The following is a 20979-nucleotide window of genomic DNA, read 5'->3' on the forward strand; positions in this document are numbered from 1 at the left end:
GTTCTGGGCGCCGCACTTCAGGAGGGATGTGGACAACTTGGAGAGGGTCCAGAGGAGGCCACTCGCATGATCGGGGGCAGTAGGGCAGGCCCTACGAGGAGAGGCTCAGGGACCTGAACCTCTTCAGCCTCCACAAGAGAAGGCTGAGGAGGGAACTAGTGGCCTGTTACAAACTAGTCAGAGAAGACCAGCAAGCATTGAAGGAGTCCCTTTTTCCCCAAACACTACAAGGAGTGACTAGAAATAACGGTCACAAGCTGACAGAGGGTAAATTCAGATTCGACATCAGGAGGCACTACTTCACAGTCAGGGCGGCTAGGATCTGAAACCAACTTCCAAGGGAAGTGGTGCTGGTTCCTACCCTGGGGGTCTTTAAGACGAGGCTTGAGAATCACCTTGCCGGGGTCGTTTGACCCCAGCACTCTTTCCTGCCATGGCAGGGGGTCGGATTTGATGATCTTCTCAGGTCCCTTGCGACTCTACTAACTATGAAACTATGTGCATGCGTGCAACCACAGTATACATAAGGCATTTATCACCAACATTATCGGCCATGTCAGCCTTTTTTTATTAGCTGATAATGTCCATTTTCCTTTTATTGGTGCCGATATGATATGGACTAATGCACCTCTAGTCTTATGTACCAACACTCCCATTCTGCTCAATTCTGAAGAGTCTATGCAGCCTTTTCACCTCCTAACTCACATAAGCTACTCTCCTCCTCCCAACAGTCAGGGCACCCCACCTCCACCATTGGCTCCCAGTATACCCCAACCCCCATCTCCAGTTTCTCCATCCTCCTCAAATCAACAACCTTTTATCTATTCATGTAAAAAACCTACCCTGAAATCTTTGAATTGTTAAGATATGATTTTCAAAAGTTATCACATTTCATACGAACAGACAAGTAGAGAAACATCACTAAGCTATATTAACATTTTAAAAACCCATCTGGCAAGAGAAGAATAAGAACTTTCAATTAGAATATGTAAATTCTATTGAGACTATAAAAGAAGGAATGAAATCAAAACTTATCAGAGCTCGAAAAGGGTAAGAGACGATTTGACAAAAAGTGTATTTGTCCATAATGTACCATAATAAAAGGTTCTTTCCCTTTCAGCTATTGAAATCAAGAATAATTTTTGAGTTTTCAAATTAAACCTCAACCGGGGAATCAAAAGGAAAAACATGCTTTAATAATTCATTAAAAGTTGATCCCCACCTTCATATCCTTCGTATTTCATAATCACAGGGTGAGATGCTCTTCAGTTGTATTGCTATGGGGGTAAAGGATGTAGAAATGGAACTGAAAGAAATAACTGTTATTCCCTTTGTACTCTTGTCTCCTTCGTTCACCCATTTTTTAATGAGCACTCAACAATAAAGATCCAACTAGTATTTACAGAAAATGGAGAAAGAAATAACTTGCAGGCATATGTAGAATGATGTCTATGTGTATGAAGAAACACAAAACACTTACAACTTACCTTGGTTTTTCATTACTGATTAGAATTTTTACTTTATCAAGGGCTTTTTTAGCTCCTGTAGCAGTAACCAGCTTGTGAGAAGGACTAGAATGTGGACTAGAGATGTATACTTTTTTCCCTGAGCTGGCAGGAGCCTTGGAAGGAGAGAAGTCTGAAACGAACACTATGCCCTCACTGGTGAGCACTGTAACAAGAAAAACAGTTGCTGTTATAGCAAAATAGGATGTACAATTTTATCACGATGTTTTATTTTTAATGTAATTTTGGTGTGGAGAAATGGTAATAGTTTGAATAATGTCGAACAAGCTGGGAAATACATAATTCTAGCTAACAGGAATCTTCTGGTGAAAGAACAGCAGATGGTCCATTATAATTCATTAGAGGCCACAAAACTCAATACTTCAAAACTAAGTCCCTATATTAAAAAATACTGTAAGATTACTGGCAGAAACATCTTGTTTGTCCTTTTACATTAGTTCAGTACAGTGATTTTCTGCCATCAACTATTCCTCATTAAGTTTTACAAAGCTAAGGAAACCAGTTATCCAGCAAGGATAAATCTACATTTTCATTCTCATACGAAGTGATGGTCTCCCAGAAATTTTAACCATGACGTTATTTATATGACAGCATAACAACTGTGGATCAATGACTGACATCTCTGTATTTTCAATATTATATATGTTTGCATATGCAAACAAAAGCTTTGGTATAACTGACATGGGCTGCTTACAGATGTTAAAAAAACAAACCAAAACCAAAAAAAAATCACTGTACCAGAAGAAACAGCGTTTGTACAGATCAGATCCTTCAGCAGAGAGCTTTTTGGCACTTTTACACTTTTATCTAATAGCTTCTTCAATCAACTGTTAAATAAAAATGCCAAAAAAGTCCCAATTAATTGCCTGATCTATTCAGACATTTGGTGAGCCAACTAATGCAAGGCATCTTCTGGGCATGCACTGAGTTTGGTGCAGCAGAACTCAGAGTTTAAAGAAAAGCACTATTTTTTTTTGTCTGTAAGCAGCCATGATGAACCCTAGGTAGAGCAAGGTATGGAGAAACTATCTTTCAAGACAAAATTACTGACAGAACTAAATTCAGGAATGAAATGTTGATTACTTCATTACTTCTTTGCCATTACTTCTTTGCTATTTCTTCATTACTTCTTTCAACTGAACTCAAAATGTTATACTTCATCTTCCTTGACATCTCAGTTGCTTTTGACTCTTACTTATACTCTCCTCTTTAGTCCCCTATGCCAAAACACTGTCTATTCCTGTATTCCTCCTACTTCTATTGTCATTTATTTAAGCACCTCCCTTCCAGGGAGTCTTCCTCTTTCCTGACTTTCTGTCTGTGGCAGACAAAAGGCATGATTGTTCGTTCTCTTCTCCCTCTTCTGTCTTTATGGAAGTCATCTTACCTCCACGCAGCTTCTACCATCATCTTTAGAACAACTTATCTCTTCACACCTCTGTCCTGACTCCTCCCTCTGATTTTGTATCCCATTCTGTCACATGGGTTGCTCATAATGGACAATTCAAAAGCAATTTAAAATTAAAAGAGTTAAGGTTAGATTCCTTGTCTCCAGCCCATTTCGCTCTTACTCATGACATCATAATCCACCTTATTATTTAGTCCTAAAATATCAGCAGCATCTATAATCTTGACTTTTCCCCCCCACGCTGATTCAGGTCATGATCGTATCTTGCTGTCTGTACATTTAAAATATTCAGCCTTTTCCCCTATCTTGGCTGCTAAGAACTCAAGTCCAAACCATAATTATCTGCTTTTGCTGTGGTTCTTCTGAAATTCACATCGTTCTCCATACAAGGAACAACATTTCTATTGCCCCTTCTATTGATGGTGCTCCCACCTTTCCAACTTCCATTAGCTACTTCTTTTCTACTGTATCATATTCAAGTCTTCTTCCAACTATACTCTTCCATCATTACCCACTTCTGTGGATAATAATGCTCCACTCTGCCAATGATTCCTCCTTTGTGCCCTCTATATGAAATGTCGTCCTCAAATTAGGCCATGCTACCACTATTCTACCCTCTAAATCCCTCCTCAAGAATTTTACCATGATGCTAACTGTAAGCTGATAATCACTAATCTGATTACTAGAGTTCTTATTTCAGTTGCCATGACACATAGCAGCCCAGGACCCCACTGTGCCAGGATCTGTGAAAAAGAGACAAGAAAGACAGCACACACTCCATACAGTATAAAAAATGGCAGATGGATATAGACAGATGGGAGAATACTAAGAAACAAAACCATTTTAGTTAGCATGTTAGACAGTGGTACCCAAATATTAGAGGCCTATTTTTTTTCTAATATGTTTGTGATTGATAACTATTTTATTATTTATAAAGGCCTCAACAAATGACTCAAGAACATGTACACTAGCTCTTTACTCACACACCCCTGTAATAATAAACAACGATTGGTTGCTTGATGTCTTAAATTAGATCTATTAAGCTGTATGCTGTTCCTAAGACTTGCTTCATGGCTCAGCACAGTGGGGACTGAATGCTATCTGCATTCTTAACTCAGGTTGGTTAGCAGGTTATAATAGTAAAAGTAAGGTACTTTGGATTAAATTGTTAGGAGTTCAGAGTCAAGACTATTAGAGGAGCCGAGAGATCAACTTTTTTTTTTTTGATTTACCTTCACAGAATTTAACTCATAACAGCAGCACAGGAAAACTCTGAGTGAGCTCGGACAAAAAACAAGTATGCTTGTAGCTATAAAACAAGGATAATACTCGCATCCTTTACAAAAACAGAGTGTTGCAGGGTTTTTTCATTTAGTATTAAAAGTTATGAAGCATGATAACCACAAAAAGCATTAGTTGTTTATTACTATACTGCAATAAGAGAATTAATTATATTTATCCAGCCCAGTCTGCTTACATACCACATTTGTACATTTCCGTTAAACAAAAACTGGGGTCACATCTTTAATTAGTGGCAGTGGGGTTATTACCCAAAATTTCATCCTTTGGACTGGTCTGTGAAGCATACTATTCCAATAGGGAAAATCTGAACAAGGTAACTGAATAAATAGCCACATTAAACAATACAATTAAAACATGAGCTACTTTTCATGTGCATATTCTCAGCCTTTTTTTCCACTCAGCACTTCTGATGCAGATGCATACAGAAAAAGTGCTTATCAACTGTTAGTGGAAACAACTGCTTATCTTGATCATTTAAATAAACTATTCTTCACTTTAAAACATTATATGCAGGGCTTTGGGTACTCTGATGCAAGGTCCCCAGTATTGCAACTTTGGTACCCTGATTAGAAATTCTAGCAATTATAGTAAATTCAAGCATATGGGCATTTATCCAATTAAATATGGAAATCAATTAGTACTGCAATTCCTGTGTTATTTTTCTCTGATCTTCAAATTTTCCAATTCTCACAGGCTACAGAATATTATATTGAACATGTATAACTGTACTACAAGCTATCAGAAGAAGCAGCCAGAGGTTTTGGCAGCAGAAGATATGACAGGTGAGGTTCTGACTCTCAGAAGGGCATGAGAGGCACTTGGAACAAACACCTTAGCTGAATCTAGTTTTCTTGAACACAATCTAAAGTGAAACAGTTGAAAGGATCAGTATAAATCATGGACAGTGTCCAGAATTAACATTCCATTGAAACAAGGCAAGGTAATTCAGGGATTTCTTAAGGACTGCAGCCAGGGCTGACCCAGGGGGGGAAGGGGGGAGTTGAATTGGGGTGACTGGCCCATGCTTTGGGGGACCCCGTGTAGAAATGTAGGAGACTAGCCCCGTGGAGCAGCAGTGGTGCGGAGCTAGGTGGAGCAGAGGCTCCACGTCCAGCCGCTTAATACTACATTAGAAGCTTCCATCAAGATTTATCAGTGCCCTGTACCAAAACACTCAATGGCAAATACTCCCTGATTAAAGGGAAGTATGTAAAATTACAAAACAGGACCCAGTTGACAATTCCCCTTCATGCCTTTGGAAATTTCCTCCCTAAGAACTGGGGGAACCCCCAGTCCCAAGAGAATAGGTTGCACTTGCACAGGATTTTACAGCTTCAAATCAAATCAGTAAGCATGGGCAGATTTAGGATTTTGAAAAGGACAGTGCAGATGCTGCAGCATATCATCACATATAAAACAATATATACTTTTTCAGTTAAAAATAACCTAGAAGCTTTATTAATCTGCTGGGCCATAGAAGCTTTACTAATTATCTGCTGGAATAATTTAATATTATTCCATTTAAAATCAAAACAGAAAAATATAACTTTATTAGAAAGAGCATTAATTTGCTATATCATCTTTTATGTATTAAAAAAACAACAAAGCACACATAATCAAAATATGTTGTTTAATTAATCCTGTGGTCACTAGAAATAAACCTACACCTCTTTTAGATTCATAAAACAAAAGCTAGCCTTCTTGAGCAGTTCGACAGCGCATCCAATGCTTCACTGAAAGTTATATCCACATCTGAGTTAATGTTAACCTGAGTTAACAGTTCTAGCTAAAGTTAAAAACAGTCTGCAGGGCTGCAAAACAGGAGCTGCATTACCAAGAGCTACGAGAAGACAACAGAATGGCAAAAGAAAAGATAACTTAATTAGTGAAACATCAAGCCCATTAAAGGGGAGAGGGTGGTTAACACCTGTGGAATGAAAAGTTTAGAAGGAATCAGGTTATAATGCACCACGAAATGCAGAAATGTAGTAGAAATGCTGCTACCACTGCCAGGCAGTTGCTTTTAAACTCTGGGTGAACTGTCCATCTCAGTAAGTACTTTACCCATTTTATGGATGAAAAAAGAACCATGAGTCAGGAAATATGCAAGAAAGCTGCAACGGATTAGTGGCAGAGGTGGAATTATCCTTGGGAATGCAGTAAAGAAAGAGCAAATAATAATAAACTAACTTTTATATTCAGTCTTCAGAATCCCAAGCAAATTTCCCTAATTATATCAAAATCCAAACACCATTCATGCTGAATTTCATTCAAACCCAACTTGCTTTGTTTTGCTGCATCTACAAAAAGGAAAGCCAAAAGTTTTAAACAGCACAATGATCAAAATGATTTTTTCTCTGCAAAGCTAGGATATATATTTCTGAAGAAAAGACAACTAGAATTACTACAGCAATGCCCTGGGGTTTCCATAAAAATAAAAACTTGGTAGACAGTCTATTTGAAGAATTTTTATTTTCCTTCCTGACCGTTTTCCACATCCTTGTTATTTATCGTTGTTGCCCAAATCCGAGTCTTTCCTGTTCACAAAACTAGTAAACTGAGTATAACACCAATGTGCCCCTTTCAGTCTATTACATCCCGTTTTCAAATGCTATTATGTCTTCTTGCATGACATGTAGAAAAACCTCACACTACTTTCCCATCCCACTGGCTACAATCTTGTGCATGTCCCGACTGTCTCCACATACTGTAACCTTCTCCTCTCCAGTTTACCTAATGCTCACAGTCCCCCTCCACCAAACACTATCCCTAATGTTTTCATCCTCGTCTTATCTAGTTGTGAACTGTTTGGATGCCTAACCTCTCAGCTCCTTACCCTGAATATCCTGCATCACTTCTTGTTGTTAACTTCAAAACTCTTCACATGTTCTCTCCTCCAGCCATGGCTTCACTGCTAGTAGTGCCTGACTAAACCAGAACACTGGCATTTAATCTTCTATCCTTCCAACTGATACAGAGGATTTTCCAAAAACATTATAGATGATAACATTCTAAAGTTTTCATGTGCTTTCAATATATCATCCAAGTTTCACACCCATACAACAGGTTAGGGATGACAAAAGCCTGTTAGAGAGAAGCTTGGGTCCTGATGTCAAGATCATCAAAGATACAATTTTGGAGTTGTCCAAAGATGGCACCACCAAATTTTATCCAGCGTTGAGCATCATCATCTTTTTAAAAAAGGTGGCTACCCAGGTAAGAAAAAAGATCAAACTTCTCCAAGGTTTATCCTTTAATTGTAATGTGTGGTAGAACAGCTGGTTGGTTTGGGGTTAGTTGGTAAGGTATCTTGGTTTCTGTGAAGTTGACAATGGGTGTGTCTACACATTCATTACTGCAACATAGTTACTAAGCATTGAGTTTAGTACTTGTATAGCCAAGTACTAAATCAATGCGCAGTAACTGGCACTACTGCGCAGTAGCACCCGCACATGGCTTTTTAATGATGCTAACTGCGCAGCAGCATATTAGCACAGTTTTTACACTGCACGCTAATGTGCAGTGTTATTAGGCTACTGCACAGTTAGCATCTCATGTAGATACATCCATTGAGACCAAACATTTCCTATGCTTCACAGAAGCAATCAAGAGTGACCTGGAGTACTTCAATTGAGCAGACCCTCATGACAATCAGTGCAGTGATCAAATGACGGTGTTGGTTATTTTGGATTTGAAATGTAAGTCGTTAATGTTAAAAAAATTCCTGTCCATGCAATACTGGCAGCATAAAATCAATGTACAAAAAGATAAACATACTAAAAAAATATATATGTAAGCAAACTTACAAGCTAAATGTGAAGGATCAAAGGGGTCGAATGAAAAGGAAAGAATGTTTTCTGCATAACTTTTCTTCCAGAGCTTGGTGCCTGTGTCTGCATTCCACAGGACAATGTAGTTTGGTGGATGAACTGCTAGGAGTAAGTCTCGGGAAGCATCCTGATTCCATAACCATTGCATGTCTACCAAAAGAAAGAAGAGACGAAATAGCAGTGCTTGAAATTATTCAATTCCATTAAAAAGAAACTTTGTCTTAGAAGAACTGAGAGTGACTTATTGGGAGTCATTAAGCTGAACAGTTCATAGTTCCAAATATGAATTTGGTTTAAATACAGGATAAAGCAGTGTAAAGGTGCTGTATGCGCACACATGTATATACTCCCCTTCCTAGCACCATCTAATTCAGGGGTGGGTAAAATACAGCCCACGGAGGTGCTTTGTCCAGCCCACAGCAGGTCTCTTGGTCCTGCCTGGCCCAGGCGACACGTGGTTATGACACATCCTGACACCCATTGGCAACTGGGGCAGCTCTGTGGCTGGACTGCCTTTCTAGGCAGCGGCTCCTTCTTTCGGCTCCCACTGGCCCCAGTCCCACAATACCAGAAGGGACACGCGTGCATGGCCCCAACCTGGCGCTCTTCATGCCTGCTCCGGACTCGTCCCTGCAGGCTCAGCAGCAGCAGCAGCCAGGCAGACTGTTGCTCACTGCAGGTAAAAGCTGCCCTTCCCCCTCACCACTGCCAAGAGTTCTTAGTGCAGCCGCCTGGAGCCTACACTGTGTTGGGCTGCCTTGCATCACCACCGCCTGGGCTGCCCTGAGGCTGCTCTGCACTATCACCACTGCTGAGCTGGGCAGCCTAGAGGCAGCAATGGAGCCGCAGGGCAGGCCGGCGCAGTGCCAGCTCCAGGTGGTTGCACTAAGAACTGCTCAGCAGTGATGAGGGGGAGAGGCCATTTTTCCCCCCCATGTCAAGCAGTAGTTTCTGCCCAGCAGCTGCTGGTGCCACACCTGGATGAGCGAGTCTGGAGCAGGTGCAAGGCACACTGGGTTGAGGCTGTGCACATGGTTCCCCACCAGTACCATGGGGCTGAGGCCAGTGGCAGTGGTAGCTGGAAGAAAACACTCCAGCTCCATTGCGTGCCCGGGGAGTAGCAGGAAGTGCCACAGCGGGGCAGTGCAAAGCAGGAGTGGGGCACACTGGGGCTATGTGCTGCTGGTGGTGATGGAGAGGCATCATAGGGCATGTGGGCTCTGGGCTCTTGTGGGGTGGGTGCTAACCAGTTCAGGGAGGTGCACGCAGGGGACTCCCTTGCACAACGCACCATACCATCAACCCCTCCCCCACAAACACTACAACCACACCCTCCCCCAATAAACTTAGATATCATCATGGAATAGAGATTATAACTTCTAATTATATACTATTTGAGACAATATATTCATGTAACCTTTTTAAAAGTTTTATGAATAAGTCACAACAGGCCATGGACTATATTAGGGGCCCAATCTTATGGGGTTCCCAGAGGCTCCTCTACAGATTAGTAAAGATTAAAGAAAACCACTCTACCCAGTGGGACTCAGTGCTCAGTCTAGAAGATCCCATGAAACATCTCTTTGATGCTTAGTTTCAGTTCTCAAACTACGGATTTGTGTCTCCACACATCATAGGCAGATAAAGTTCTTTGGGTAGATGTGATATCTTTTATTGGACCAACTAAAGAGTTGGGAAAATTGTTCTTTGCAAGCTTTTGGGCACAAACGGCCTCCTTCAGCCATAGAGGGAGTCTGTTGTCTCCAGAGATATAGGTTTCCCTTGCTTTATGCTGTGCATGCGTTCCTCGAAAATGGTGCATAACTCAAATTCGCACAAAGGGCACCTACTTTACAATGTCACAAACAGGGATACGTTCCAAGAGCTTGACTGTACTGATCCCCAGACCTATTTCTACAACTTTTACAAGCCAATTTTGGTACTCACCAACAGGAGACAGTACACACAAGCACAGGGTCGTAGTGAATGTTACCATAATGGGGATGGCAACTACACAAACATATCACAGACAACGAGCGAGGCGCACAGATCCACACAGGAGACTATATTTTGGTGCACATCACTCCCACACTGCATTGCACAAAGCAGTTGATTGTGGGCTTCCACCACACCAATCGCATAAGAGTGAATTTACCTTGCATATGACGAATTTTTGGTATAAAAAGGGTCATTGCATAATTCGCATATACAGAACCCGCATAAAGTGAGGGAAACCAGTAACATCCTTGTTAATAGCAGTATATGGAGATGGGAGATAACAGACCTGATTACCTACCCATCAGCCTTACTGTCTCTGCAAGTCCTTACCTTTCTCTAAAACTGCAGTTTCAAGAAGTTAAATGAATAAAGAATATCAAATAACAAGAATGAACTTTTTGTACAAAACAATGATTAAAGTGAGGCTTCCTGACCAGTGATGTAAATCACACTTTAAGTCATGATTTAAATTGACTGGATTTAAATCAAATCTACCCTGTTAAGTAGCACTGCAGAAACTTGGTGGGTTAGATTCCACAACTGAAATATGATTGAAGATGCATAGCTATGTGATGCATATGTAATAACTTCCATTTCATTCTGCTTTGTATATAAATATTAAAGATTTTTTTCCAGACTGCCCTGCTGCTTATGTGTGTCTCTTTTAGCCAAAGTTTGTACATGTTTTTCCTTCACAAATATTCCATTAGTAGAAGATGTGTTTAAGTATTTTTCCTACTCCTTTTCACGAATTTCCATTTACATCTATTCTCCAGATGCAAATATAAAATTCTCTTACTCGATCTTCATGGAGAAAAAATATCAAATCAGAACAATTAATATAAAAAGGAAAAAACTATGCTAGTAGACCAAGCTGCAAGCTTCAGACATCTCTGAATTCTGTCAGATACTGAATAAATAAAAAAGCAAACTTGTAACAGCACATTAAAAGAATGTGCTTGTGCTATAATTGTATTAAAATGTTTCCAATCTCAAACACAGGGTGTAATTAAAAATCTTCCGAGTTCTCAATTTTTCTTTCCATTAAATTTTAATTTTATAGCTCACTTTAACAGATGGCATTGCTTTTTTGTATCACATGTGATACAAAAGTCATTATAAAAATGCAAAAGAATGTACCAAATCATTTGTATGAAATACCAGATTACTTTGAAAATTTTCTGAGCTCATGAGAAGAGCTTTTTATTCAAGTCTGAAAATATCTTTCAGAGAGGATGACTTTTCATATGCAATTTCTCCCATTTTCTAAAAAAATAATGAACTATTTCTAATCCACACATGCAGTGTATATTTTAATCTATCCTGTGGAGAAGGCAAGTGCATCTGTTTTTTACTCTGCATAAGATATTTTTAAAAGACTAGAACCAATATGCAGTACCAAGTAAATAGGGGTCCAGGGATGGGGGAGGAGAATGGGGAAAAGGTGCAGGTATTATGCAAGAAAATATGGTACTAAGGTTTTTTTTAAAGTACTCATCATGGTTTCACTTGACCCCTTTGCAGTCAATAGTAAGACTTGCCAAATTCAATGAACACAAAGGGATGTGAAGCTCGTAAATAAACAGACAGCATATAATTATAATCAAAGGATTATGGTGAAATGGAAGGAGGATTTATATGGAGATGGGAGGAAAGATGGCCAAGCAGTATAGACAGCAACACAGACTCTTTACCTTCATCTTCATATAACTCCCTACTTCAGATCCCCACATATAAAGCAGGATTGATATTTTCTCCCACTGTCTATTTAAGCTCTTCATGGCACATACAGCATCTCACTGTATTTCACAGAAAAAAATTATTTTTACGCTGATTGCGTCTATTTAAATTGCAGTACAGTTAAATGCAACTCCTTGGTCACTGCTTCACCCAATGGTGCATTACAAGAGGAAGCAAAGTCTTCTCCTTAAATCAGTGCTATTCATGTTCCTTTAGTGCTAGACATCCAATGTATGAAGAAATATTATACCAAAAGTAGCCAAGAATACACTGCTGGATGAACTGGTTATATTAAACTATGCACAAGAAGTATAGCTGTTTTTTATGTCAGCAGTTCTTAAACTGCAAGACATCTGTGAGAAATGTATTGACGATGCATGGAGAACCAGCAGGTCATCCTACGGCTGACTCTCTTTACTGCCACTGGGTTCCATTGACTTCAAAGCCCCTGATTGTGTAGCAAAGCCTGTACAACCAGATAGAATGAATGAAGCACCAACTATCGTCTGCTATTATGAGCTACTGCTGAGTAGGACAAGGAAGGGAAGAAAAAAGCCACTTTAACAAATCCGTACCAGTGGAACTGAAATGCCATCTACCAGCAAGAGAAGAAAGTTCAGGAATGAAAGGGAGAAAAGGATCACAGGCCAGACAGTGCAGAATGACAGAAAATGACAGAATGTTGTATTGTATGCAGCATGCCCCAGAAGATGAGCACTTTGTTTTTGAAATGCAGCATGAAGGAAAAAAGATCTTTCCTTATAATAAGCACATATGTAGCAGCAGCTAGGAAGCTGAGCCTACTCACTGTCCTGCTACCTATGGATCCCATGCACAGTTACTTTTGGTTTTGCCTGGAAGAAACATGTGTGACTGCTGTTACTAAACTCCCTTGATCACAATGAGCACCCCAATTTTCAGTGGCTGGTTTTTGGAAAGCTGTGCGTTTTGTATGCAATAAAATATGGTATTAGAGCAAGGCATGGAAGAAAAGCACTTCCTGCATTGAAGACAGTGAAGGATACAGAAAACTTCTCCACCTTTTTCCTGTATAACTCATTTCTGTGTTTAGAGAAGTACTGTATGATCACAGAAGGAGAGATCAACTATGAGGTTTTATATTAAGACACCAAGAAACATTTCTGTGACAATGGGCTATATGCAGGAGTATGGGAAGAGATTATCTCTACTGCCAGGCTTGAGAGATGGACCGGAAATTAAGGCTCAAACTTTCAATTGCAAATTAAAATGTAATCTTTCGCCACCTTGAAGTGACATTAAAACAACATGGACTTAAATATCTAACAGATATTTAAACAGGCATAAAAACTTACTCTGGGTGAGAATGCACAAACTATGTATGACTAGGAATGAATGCAAATAGGTTTGAACAAAATGTACAAAGCCACTGCAAACAGTCATCCACTCAGTCGTATTAGAAAAAGAAAACATACAACATTACAGAAGAAACAAAGGTTAATTAAATTAATTGAACCCATGTCATAGCCACTGTAACAAGGTTTTGATGTGTTTTATGCTTCTGTTTTCTAATTTCTTAAGTGGTTTTTCAGATAATAGAATTAAAAGATAAAAACAGAATGTCAGTGTCATGTGGAGTTTTAAAGCCAGCTCAGAGACCAAATAAGCTAGCAATTATTCTTGGAAACTCACCATGGAAATGTAATTGCACAGGAATGACGTTCCAAAATATATAAATTCATAAATAATCCATGTTAACAACGATGTGAGTAGCACTAAAACAGAAGATTTGTTATTTATTGTAAAATCACAAGGACACTTAACATTTGTAGGGAACTTGCGTATTTAAGAATTCCCAACAAAATAAAGTTGCCTATCTTTTAACAGCCATCATGGCAAACAGAAGCTACTTGCAAGGCCCTGCTACCAATAATAATATAGTTACTTTTAGCCAAAGACTTCGGTATTTTACAAGAGTGGACAAGTAGTATTATCCCTATTGTATAGCCAGGGAAACATATCAGCATGCATGAAGTGACATGCTCCAAAAATCATGCATAAAATCACTGGTGAAAACACAAGAAGCATCTACGTCTCCTGGTTAAACAGTTCCCAATTCAATCATCAAAGTACGACTTCTCACCTTCTTAGGCCACCAATGTGCCATAGGCAGACAAGGTTCTTTGGGTAGATGTAATATCTTTTATTAAACCAACTAAATCATTGGAAAAACCGTTCTTTGCAAAAATTGTTCTTTGCAAACTTTGGGCACAAACACCCTTCATCAGCGTAGGGAGAGTCTGCTGTTGCTTTGTGTTCTCCTGGATGGAATAGAAGCCAATATGGAAAATGCAGGTCTATGAAAATGCAAATGCATGGCAGTGAGGATCAGAGGCCACGGGAGACAACAGACGCAAGACAGGTAGGTGTGTATGGGAAGGAGGGAAAGCGAGGGAATGCTGGCCTGGTGATGGAATGCATGTACAGGCAGTCCTCGACTTGCAACGTTTCAAGTTACAACGTTTCGCACTTACAACATCTATAAATTGACACCCTGTTTCAACTTTATGACATCCGTTTTGCCTTTACAACACTTGATCCCATGTGACACCATGCCACCCATCTCCCTGGAGAACAACTGTCCAAACTTCCTTGAACAACTTCTTAAAGAAAGCAGACAAGACTCCAGAAGAACCTGCAGCCAAGACTCCTGAGAAGACTCCAACCAAGAACCCTCCAAAAAGTCCAACCAAGAGCCCGTCAAAAAGTCCAGCAAAGTCGCCTCAAAGAGGTCCTTCCAAATCAATATGATTACTATTTACAATATAAATACATTAATGTAGCTATACTACCCATCTATAATTGATCAAGTACAAAATTCTGGGGTATTTTTGGTGAAATTAGAGTATTAGGCCTTGGTTTAGGAACCAATCCCCCATTTATAACATTGTTTCTTATGAGAAAATTGGTTCCGAGTTACAATATTTCGACTTAAGACATAGTTTTCAGGAACTAATTGTGTCGTAAGTCCCAGGACTGCCTCTATAGCAATATGCCACAAGAAGCTTTTGCTAGACTGAAGGCCAGTGACAAAGAGAGAAACATGCTTTCTTTCTGCTCCTATCTGCTCTACCCCACAACTCCAGGTCAAGTCTTCAGCTCCCTTTCTCTTTTTCATTGCCCCTAAAGGTATAGCTGTGAACTCTACAGCAAGAGGTGCTCTTAGAAATTATGGAGTCAGCTTCCAGTCTCCAAAACTAAGCTGTCTGGTGGCAAGCAAGATGAGTGGAGGAAGAGCCCCACGAGGCATCATTCATAGTTACTACTAACAGCATATCCAGTCCCACTGGAATAAGGACAAAGAAACAATTATGCAAAACCAAGCACCTGCCTTCCCTAAAAACTCTCAGCAGCACCCAACAGCAAGAACACCCTAAATTTCTTGCCAAGATTACAACTCCAAATTTGTGTGAAATTTGGGAAATTTATGTTAAGAAACATGTTGCTTGGGGTCCTGGTCCTAGACAGAAAATTGAAAACTGCTGGGAATTTCTGCATTAATCTATAATACTGTTTTATGGACATGAAATAAAGAACATCCCAATTCCTAGGTAAGCAGGACTACACATGTATGGCTTCCCATTGACATGTTGCAAAGTAACTCCCTTCAGAAATGGGACTTCACAAACCAAATTCCTCCTCCCAATATATCCCCCCTTTGTTTCCGCTCTCTAGTCCATTTTACTGCACTGTACATATAACCTCACACACACAGAATAGCATCTTGCTCCTGAGCCCCAAGGACAACAGCTATACATGCTCAAAGCTTAACAGTTTACAAGAAAAACTTATTCCTTACAATTATACATTACAAATGTAACATCATACTGACATGCTTGGTCAGTAACAGCTATATAAAATGTACCTTCTAATACTTCTTTTATGGTAAAAGGGTACAGCGAAATACATGATTTATAGTGCTGTATAGCTGCATAGGTCTTGTACTGTTATAAATGTCAGTAGTATTTATATGGGCGACAAACTGCATTAAGTCCCTAAAGCAAAACAAGAAAACATTCAATTCTTTGCGTGAATTTTTAGCAATACGTTTAATTTTTTAAAATTGTAATTTATAGCACTTTTCATCAAAAGATCACAAGAAGGCACTGTAGGTATAAATTAAGCCCCACAGCTTTACAGATGGTTGATAAGTCTTCTCACATCTACTTTAAACAGGCAGAGAAGGCAAATGATTTCTCAGTCAGACAGTAACTCAGCAGTGAACTGAACAGAATGAGTGAGTTCTACCTCCAAGCTCCAATTTAAACTCATGGATCATACAAACATCATACAACTTCCTTACCTTGGATTGGTTTTGTATGCTCCTGTATTTCACAGCGTGCTGTTCCTGTTGCCACATCCCAAACAATTATTTTTCCAGTGGCATCAGCAGAGGCTAAACGCAGAGAATATGGAGAGCCAATGTTGTGATGGTAGTTTTCTTTAGCCCATTTAACCTGATGATATTAATGAAAACCAGTTAAAATATCCAGTCCCATGGGAATTAGGACAGTTAAAATAGCTATATATTATAAAGATAACATGTTTAATCCTTTCTATGTGGGTTCCAGTAAACATAAAACAAATTATAATAAACACACCACAGAAAATAATGGTAACAGTTAATGACACGTGTAAACAGATACTATGATCTGCTGAACAACTAATTAAGTTTATCAAAACTATATTACAACTGTGCACAGAAGCATGTATAGTATTGAAACACAGAGAACTCATTTCCCCTGCTTCCACAAATTATAATAATTCTAAAAAATACTAAGAACATTAAGGTTATTATCAAGCACCTACAAGTCACAAAATTATGATGGAATGTATGCCTGTTCTCTTTCACAGATTATGTGTAAATGTAGGTTTATATTTTGCAACATCAAACTTTCACAAAATGCCATGCATTATTTTTGGTGAGCACTCTCATGTAAAAAACTCGTATCCCTTTTGCTCCCTCTGGGCAACAGAGCTCTACTATTTAAGAAGACAGCCATGTCTGTGTAAACTGCATGATCCAGAACTATATGGCTATACTCCTCTAGCCTGGTCCCTGAAACTTCAGAGGCATGAAGGAGACTGCTCCAGCGGCTTCCCTTCAATCTGAACAACTGCTTTCTTGGATACAGTTTATGGACCGGGCCATGGCAGGAGAAGCTGAGAGTCTTCTAAAAGCCAGGCCCTGGCACCCAGTTAGAAACTCACTCATTTAGCTCCCACCTCACAATCTGTTTTCATAAACCTTGGTGCTCGGGCTGCCAGACAGTGAAGTTAAACTTGTAGCAAAAATAAATGGTTCTAGTAGCTCAGAACTGTCGTCTGTACTTAGAGAGCCCCCTCACAAATTATACTGCTACTGAATGAGAATCTTAATATTTGAAAAGACCCAGCAAAAATGAGACTCAATATTTTTCAAGAGGAAACGTTTGGTATAATGGATGAAGTATTATGAGAATAATAGTCAAAAGTTCACCCTACAGATCAGAGAGGGTCACTAGGACAGTGGTTTTGTGTACAGAGGCTGGTGGTTCTTTGGGTAAGAAAAGCCCAGGGAGAGGACAGTATAGTTGCAGAAGCGACACTACTATTCTAAGGTTGCACAATGGCTTCCTTCTGTTCCCTTCTGTTCAGCTGTTCATTACATACTGAAAATTCTGCCCTTTAAGGACTGATTTTTTCCAGGCTTGTAATTTGCCTAGAAATGATTTTTTTAATATGAGAAAGAAATGTGCCTTATTAGCTCAATATATTATATATTAAGTATGTTTCTACAAGTACACACAGTACTGTGAACATTATCAGCAACTGCTCAAGATGGCTGAGACAAGTGGAGTTACAAAACTAAAACTGGCATACAGTTGACCCTTGCTAAAAAGCCACTTTATGCTGTTTCTGAGAAATTTGGTCTCAATTCAACAGAACTACAAAGCTTTAAAATGTTTTCTGCATACACATAGCCTATCTTTTTTTTTCCTTTAGGCATGCTTCTCTGAGCCATGTCCTGAAACTGGACATACTGTTTCAGGGGGTAGATCGGCACATCAGGTTGGTATGGTATCAGGGGTATTAATCTGACCCTAAACCAGTGGTTCTCAACCTTTATAGGCTTAGAGCTAGATTTTTCTCCACAAGTCCTGGAACTCTGAATGGAACTCCATCTAGCAGGAACAATGGCCTCAAGCTTTAGCAGGGGAAATTTAAGTTGGAGATTAGGAGGAACCTTCTGACTATGAGAATGGTCAACCATTGAAAGAGGCAACTTTGAGAAGGCTGGCAACAAGTGCGTGCTCTTGCCACAGCCCTTCCCTTCTGACCCGATACAACACCTCTTGGAAACAGAGGCATCCAAGGGAAGATGGAATGGTTCCCTCTGCACCTCTGTTTTCAGGAGTCAGGTCAGAGCTGAAGTGAGAAACGGCTACTGCGGAAAGGCATGCTGACTACACTACATTATAGGATCATAGACTGGAAAGGGACCTGTATGATTATCAAGTCCGGTCCCCTGCCATAGGCAGGGGGTAAATGAACTCAAATTAGTTCAACTACCCAGTCTCCTCTTGAACACCTCCAACGATGGCGACTGCACCACCTCTGCCAGGAGCGTTCCAGGTTCTAGTCACCCTTATAGAGAAGTTCTTCCTTATGTCCAGCCTAAGTCTTCCCTCTACTAGTTTGTACCCATTGGTCCTCATCCTCCCAATGGGTGCCCTCCTGAAGAGTTGCTCCCCTAGATCTTGATCCCCCCCCACCGACATACTTGTAGGCAGCTATCAAGTCACCTCTCAGCCTCCTCTTACTCAGACTGAACAAGCCTAGTTGCTGGAGTCTCTCTTCCTAGGGCCTATCCTCCAGGCTCCTAATAGTACAGGAATTGAGAGAATTTCATGGGAGACTCCTGGATGTGGGCCGTCTGGCCCAGCAGACTTGAAAACTTGCAATTGTTCTAAGAGGACCCTCACACGTTCGGGACTGATTTCATGCTGTCTGTTGACTTCCCCATATTCCCTGGGCCTCTGGACAGGTGCACAGCTCCTACTAGCTTTCTGGAATACCAATGTGAAGTATCCATTCAGGAGCTCTGCCTTTTCATGGGGATCAACTGTGGGCTGTCCCTCCATATTCAGTAGGGGTACCACAGTGGAGCTCAATTTTTTTTTGCTTCCCATGGACCTGTAGGACTTTTTGTTGTCCTTTATTCCAGATGCCAGCTTGATCGCCATGCCTGCCTTGGCTTTCCGCATCTCATACCTACAGAACCTGGTGGGTTTTTTTTTATTTTAAAAAATTCACCACTGCTGCAGCCCCAGGGGGCCCCCAGACTCTCAGGTAAGGCTGCTGCGGCCAGCCCAGTGCTGGCTCCAGCCACCCCTACCCCACCTGGGGCAACCTGCCACACATCGCAGGGTATGTGGCATGGACGTTCCCCAGGGACAACCAGCGGTAGCACAAGGTGCTTCTCTGCTAGTTGTCCCTGTGCAGGCAGGTATGTCAGTTTTCCTGCACCTTTTCCCAGTTTGTCTCCAACATGCCTCCTCTGGGCTGCTGCCACCACGGGTGAAATCGCACTGTATGTCTTGGTTTTCAGCAAGCACATGGAGCTCAACCGTGAAGTTGCTGTAGCAGAGGCAATACATCTGACTGCACTACATTATACAGGCAGGTGCACCATTCCTGATGTAGCTCTTCTAGGTTTGACTCGTGCAGAGAAACAATAGCTAAAGCAGAAGCAGTGTGCCTGCCTGCATAATGTAATACAAGTGCTGTGTGGCACCCTGGGTTGCCACCAGATCCTTTGAAGTGTGAGGAGATAAGCAGTTAAGTGCAGGCTCAGGCTTATCCCTGCTTGGCCCACAGCCCCACTGTAAAGAGCTCAATATTGTAATATATAAATTAGTTTTTGAAACTGGGTGCCACTTGAGAACACCAATCTAGGGGTATGTATACAATGCTCACACCCTGCATAATAATTTTGCATACGTTGTCTACTGCACTTTTCTTTTTCTCTTCAAAAATTAGTCGTTTTCCTGGAGTCTGTGCCAGAGAACAAACAGCCATCTGGTGGTTCTGAAAAAACACCAAACTCTTAGGGACTTTAACATTTGTTTCCTCTTGAAATGGTGTGGTTTGACAAAGTTTGCTGGAAAATGTAACTATCATGAATCAGACAAAAATGCCATCATTATAAGGCAGCCAAATTGAATTTGTTATAACTCATTAGCTAAGCTATGCAGCATCTTTTAAACTCAGCTGTTATTATTGCTGCTATCACGTTTCACTGCATTTGTTCATTTTGTTCATTTTGTTATTTCAACACTACTATAAACACTAGCATTTACTTATCTGTCGGGCTCAGTTCTGCGGCTGGCCCAGCAGAATTTGGACTGGCAGAGGCTAAGATAACAGTCTGTTCATGCTGAATTGTTGTCATTCATTGCAATGAGCAGGAGAAGAAATAGTTTTCTAATGCGTTGTGAATGAATAGTTTTCTAATACGTTGTTTTGGGGGTTTTTTGATGCATTCCAGCAGCCTCTGGTGTCACACGTATCAGTGCCTTGGGTCTTAAAAATGGCAGTGGGGCTTTAGTTCGAATGAGCTTTAGTTCAAGCACCACCACCGTTTTTAAGTTCAGAGATGCTTTTTAGAGGAACAGCTGAGAGGGGTGAGGGCAGATGCAAGCTGCCACCGTGGTGCTGTGGCTCTCCACCCTGCCGCCTTTGCCCCAGAAGCCCCACGCCGGTCATGCACCCCCTGCCCACCCAGCAGCCGTGGGCACAACTTGCCGTGCCCACTGCTGCCAGGTGGGCAGGGGGTGCGCAGCCAGTGCGGGGCTCCCAAGTGAAAGGTAGCAGAGCAGAAAGCCTCAAGCCCGCTGCAGGCAGTCCACATCCACCCTGCGCACAAATCTGGGGGGCACATGCGCCTCCATGCCCCCTGGATGAGCTGCCCATAGCTCCGGCTGTACTCCTGGCCACATACATGTATGCAGCCCTGCACATGCACACAGCACCCCCTGTGCCTCGTTCCTGGCAGCCCCAAGCTTGACCCCTTGCAGGCCAAAATGCTGGCCACCTGCAAGGGGAGGAAACCCACCGTTTCCCATGGGAACCCAGGCATCCAGGGGCCCCAGTT

At 40.9% G+C, this 20979-nt stretch overlaps 1 protein-coding gene across 1 annotated transcript in view; it reads right to left on the reverse strand.

Annotated features, from left to right (window-relative positions):
* WDR11 (WD repeat domain 11) overlaps positions 1–20979 on the reverse strand; it is an 88326-nt gene that overhangs the window by 56783 nt on the left and 10564 nt on the right. The window contains exons 2-5 of the mRNA XM_019555464.1: positions 19827–19913; positions 16147–16306; positions 8043–8216; positions 1488–1671 (exon numbers count right to left, since the gene is read on the reverse strand). Coding sequence (XP_019411009.1) covers positions 1488–1671; positions 8043–8216; positions 16147–16306; positions 19827–19913 — 605 coding nt within the window. The remainder of the gene's footprint in view (positions 1–1487; positions 1672–8042; positions 8217–16146; positions 16307–19826; positions 19914–20979) is intronic.

The sequence above is a fragment of the Crocodylus porosus genome, unplaced genomic scaffold, assembly GCF_001723895.1.
Source record: "Crocodylus porosus isolate Cpor-Errol unplaced genomic scaffold, CroPor_comp1, whole genome shotgun sequence".
Taxonomy (NCBI): domain Eukaryota; kingdom Metazoa; phylum Chordata; order Crocodylia; family Crocodylidae; genus Crocodylus; species Crocodylus porosus.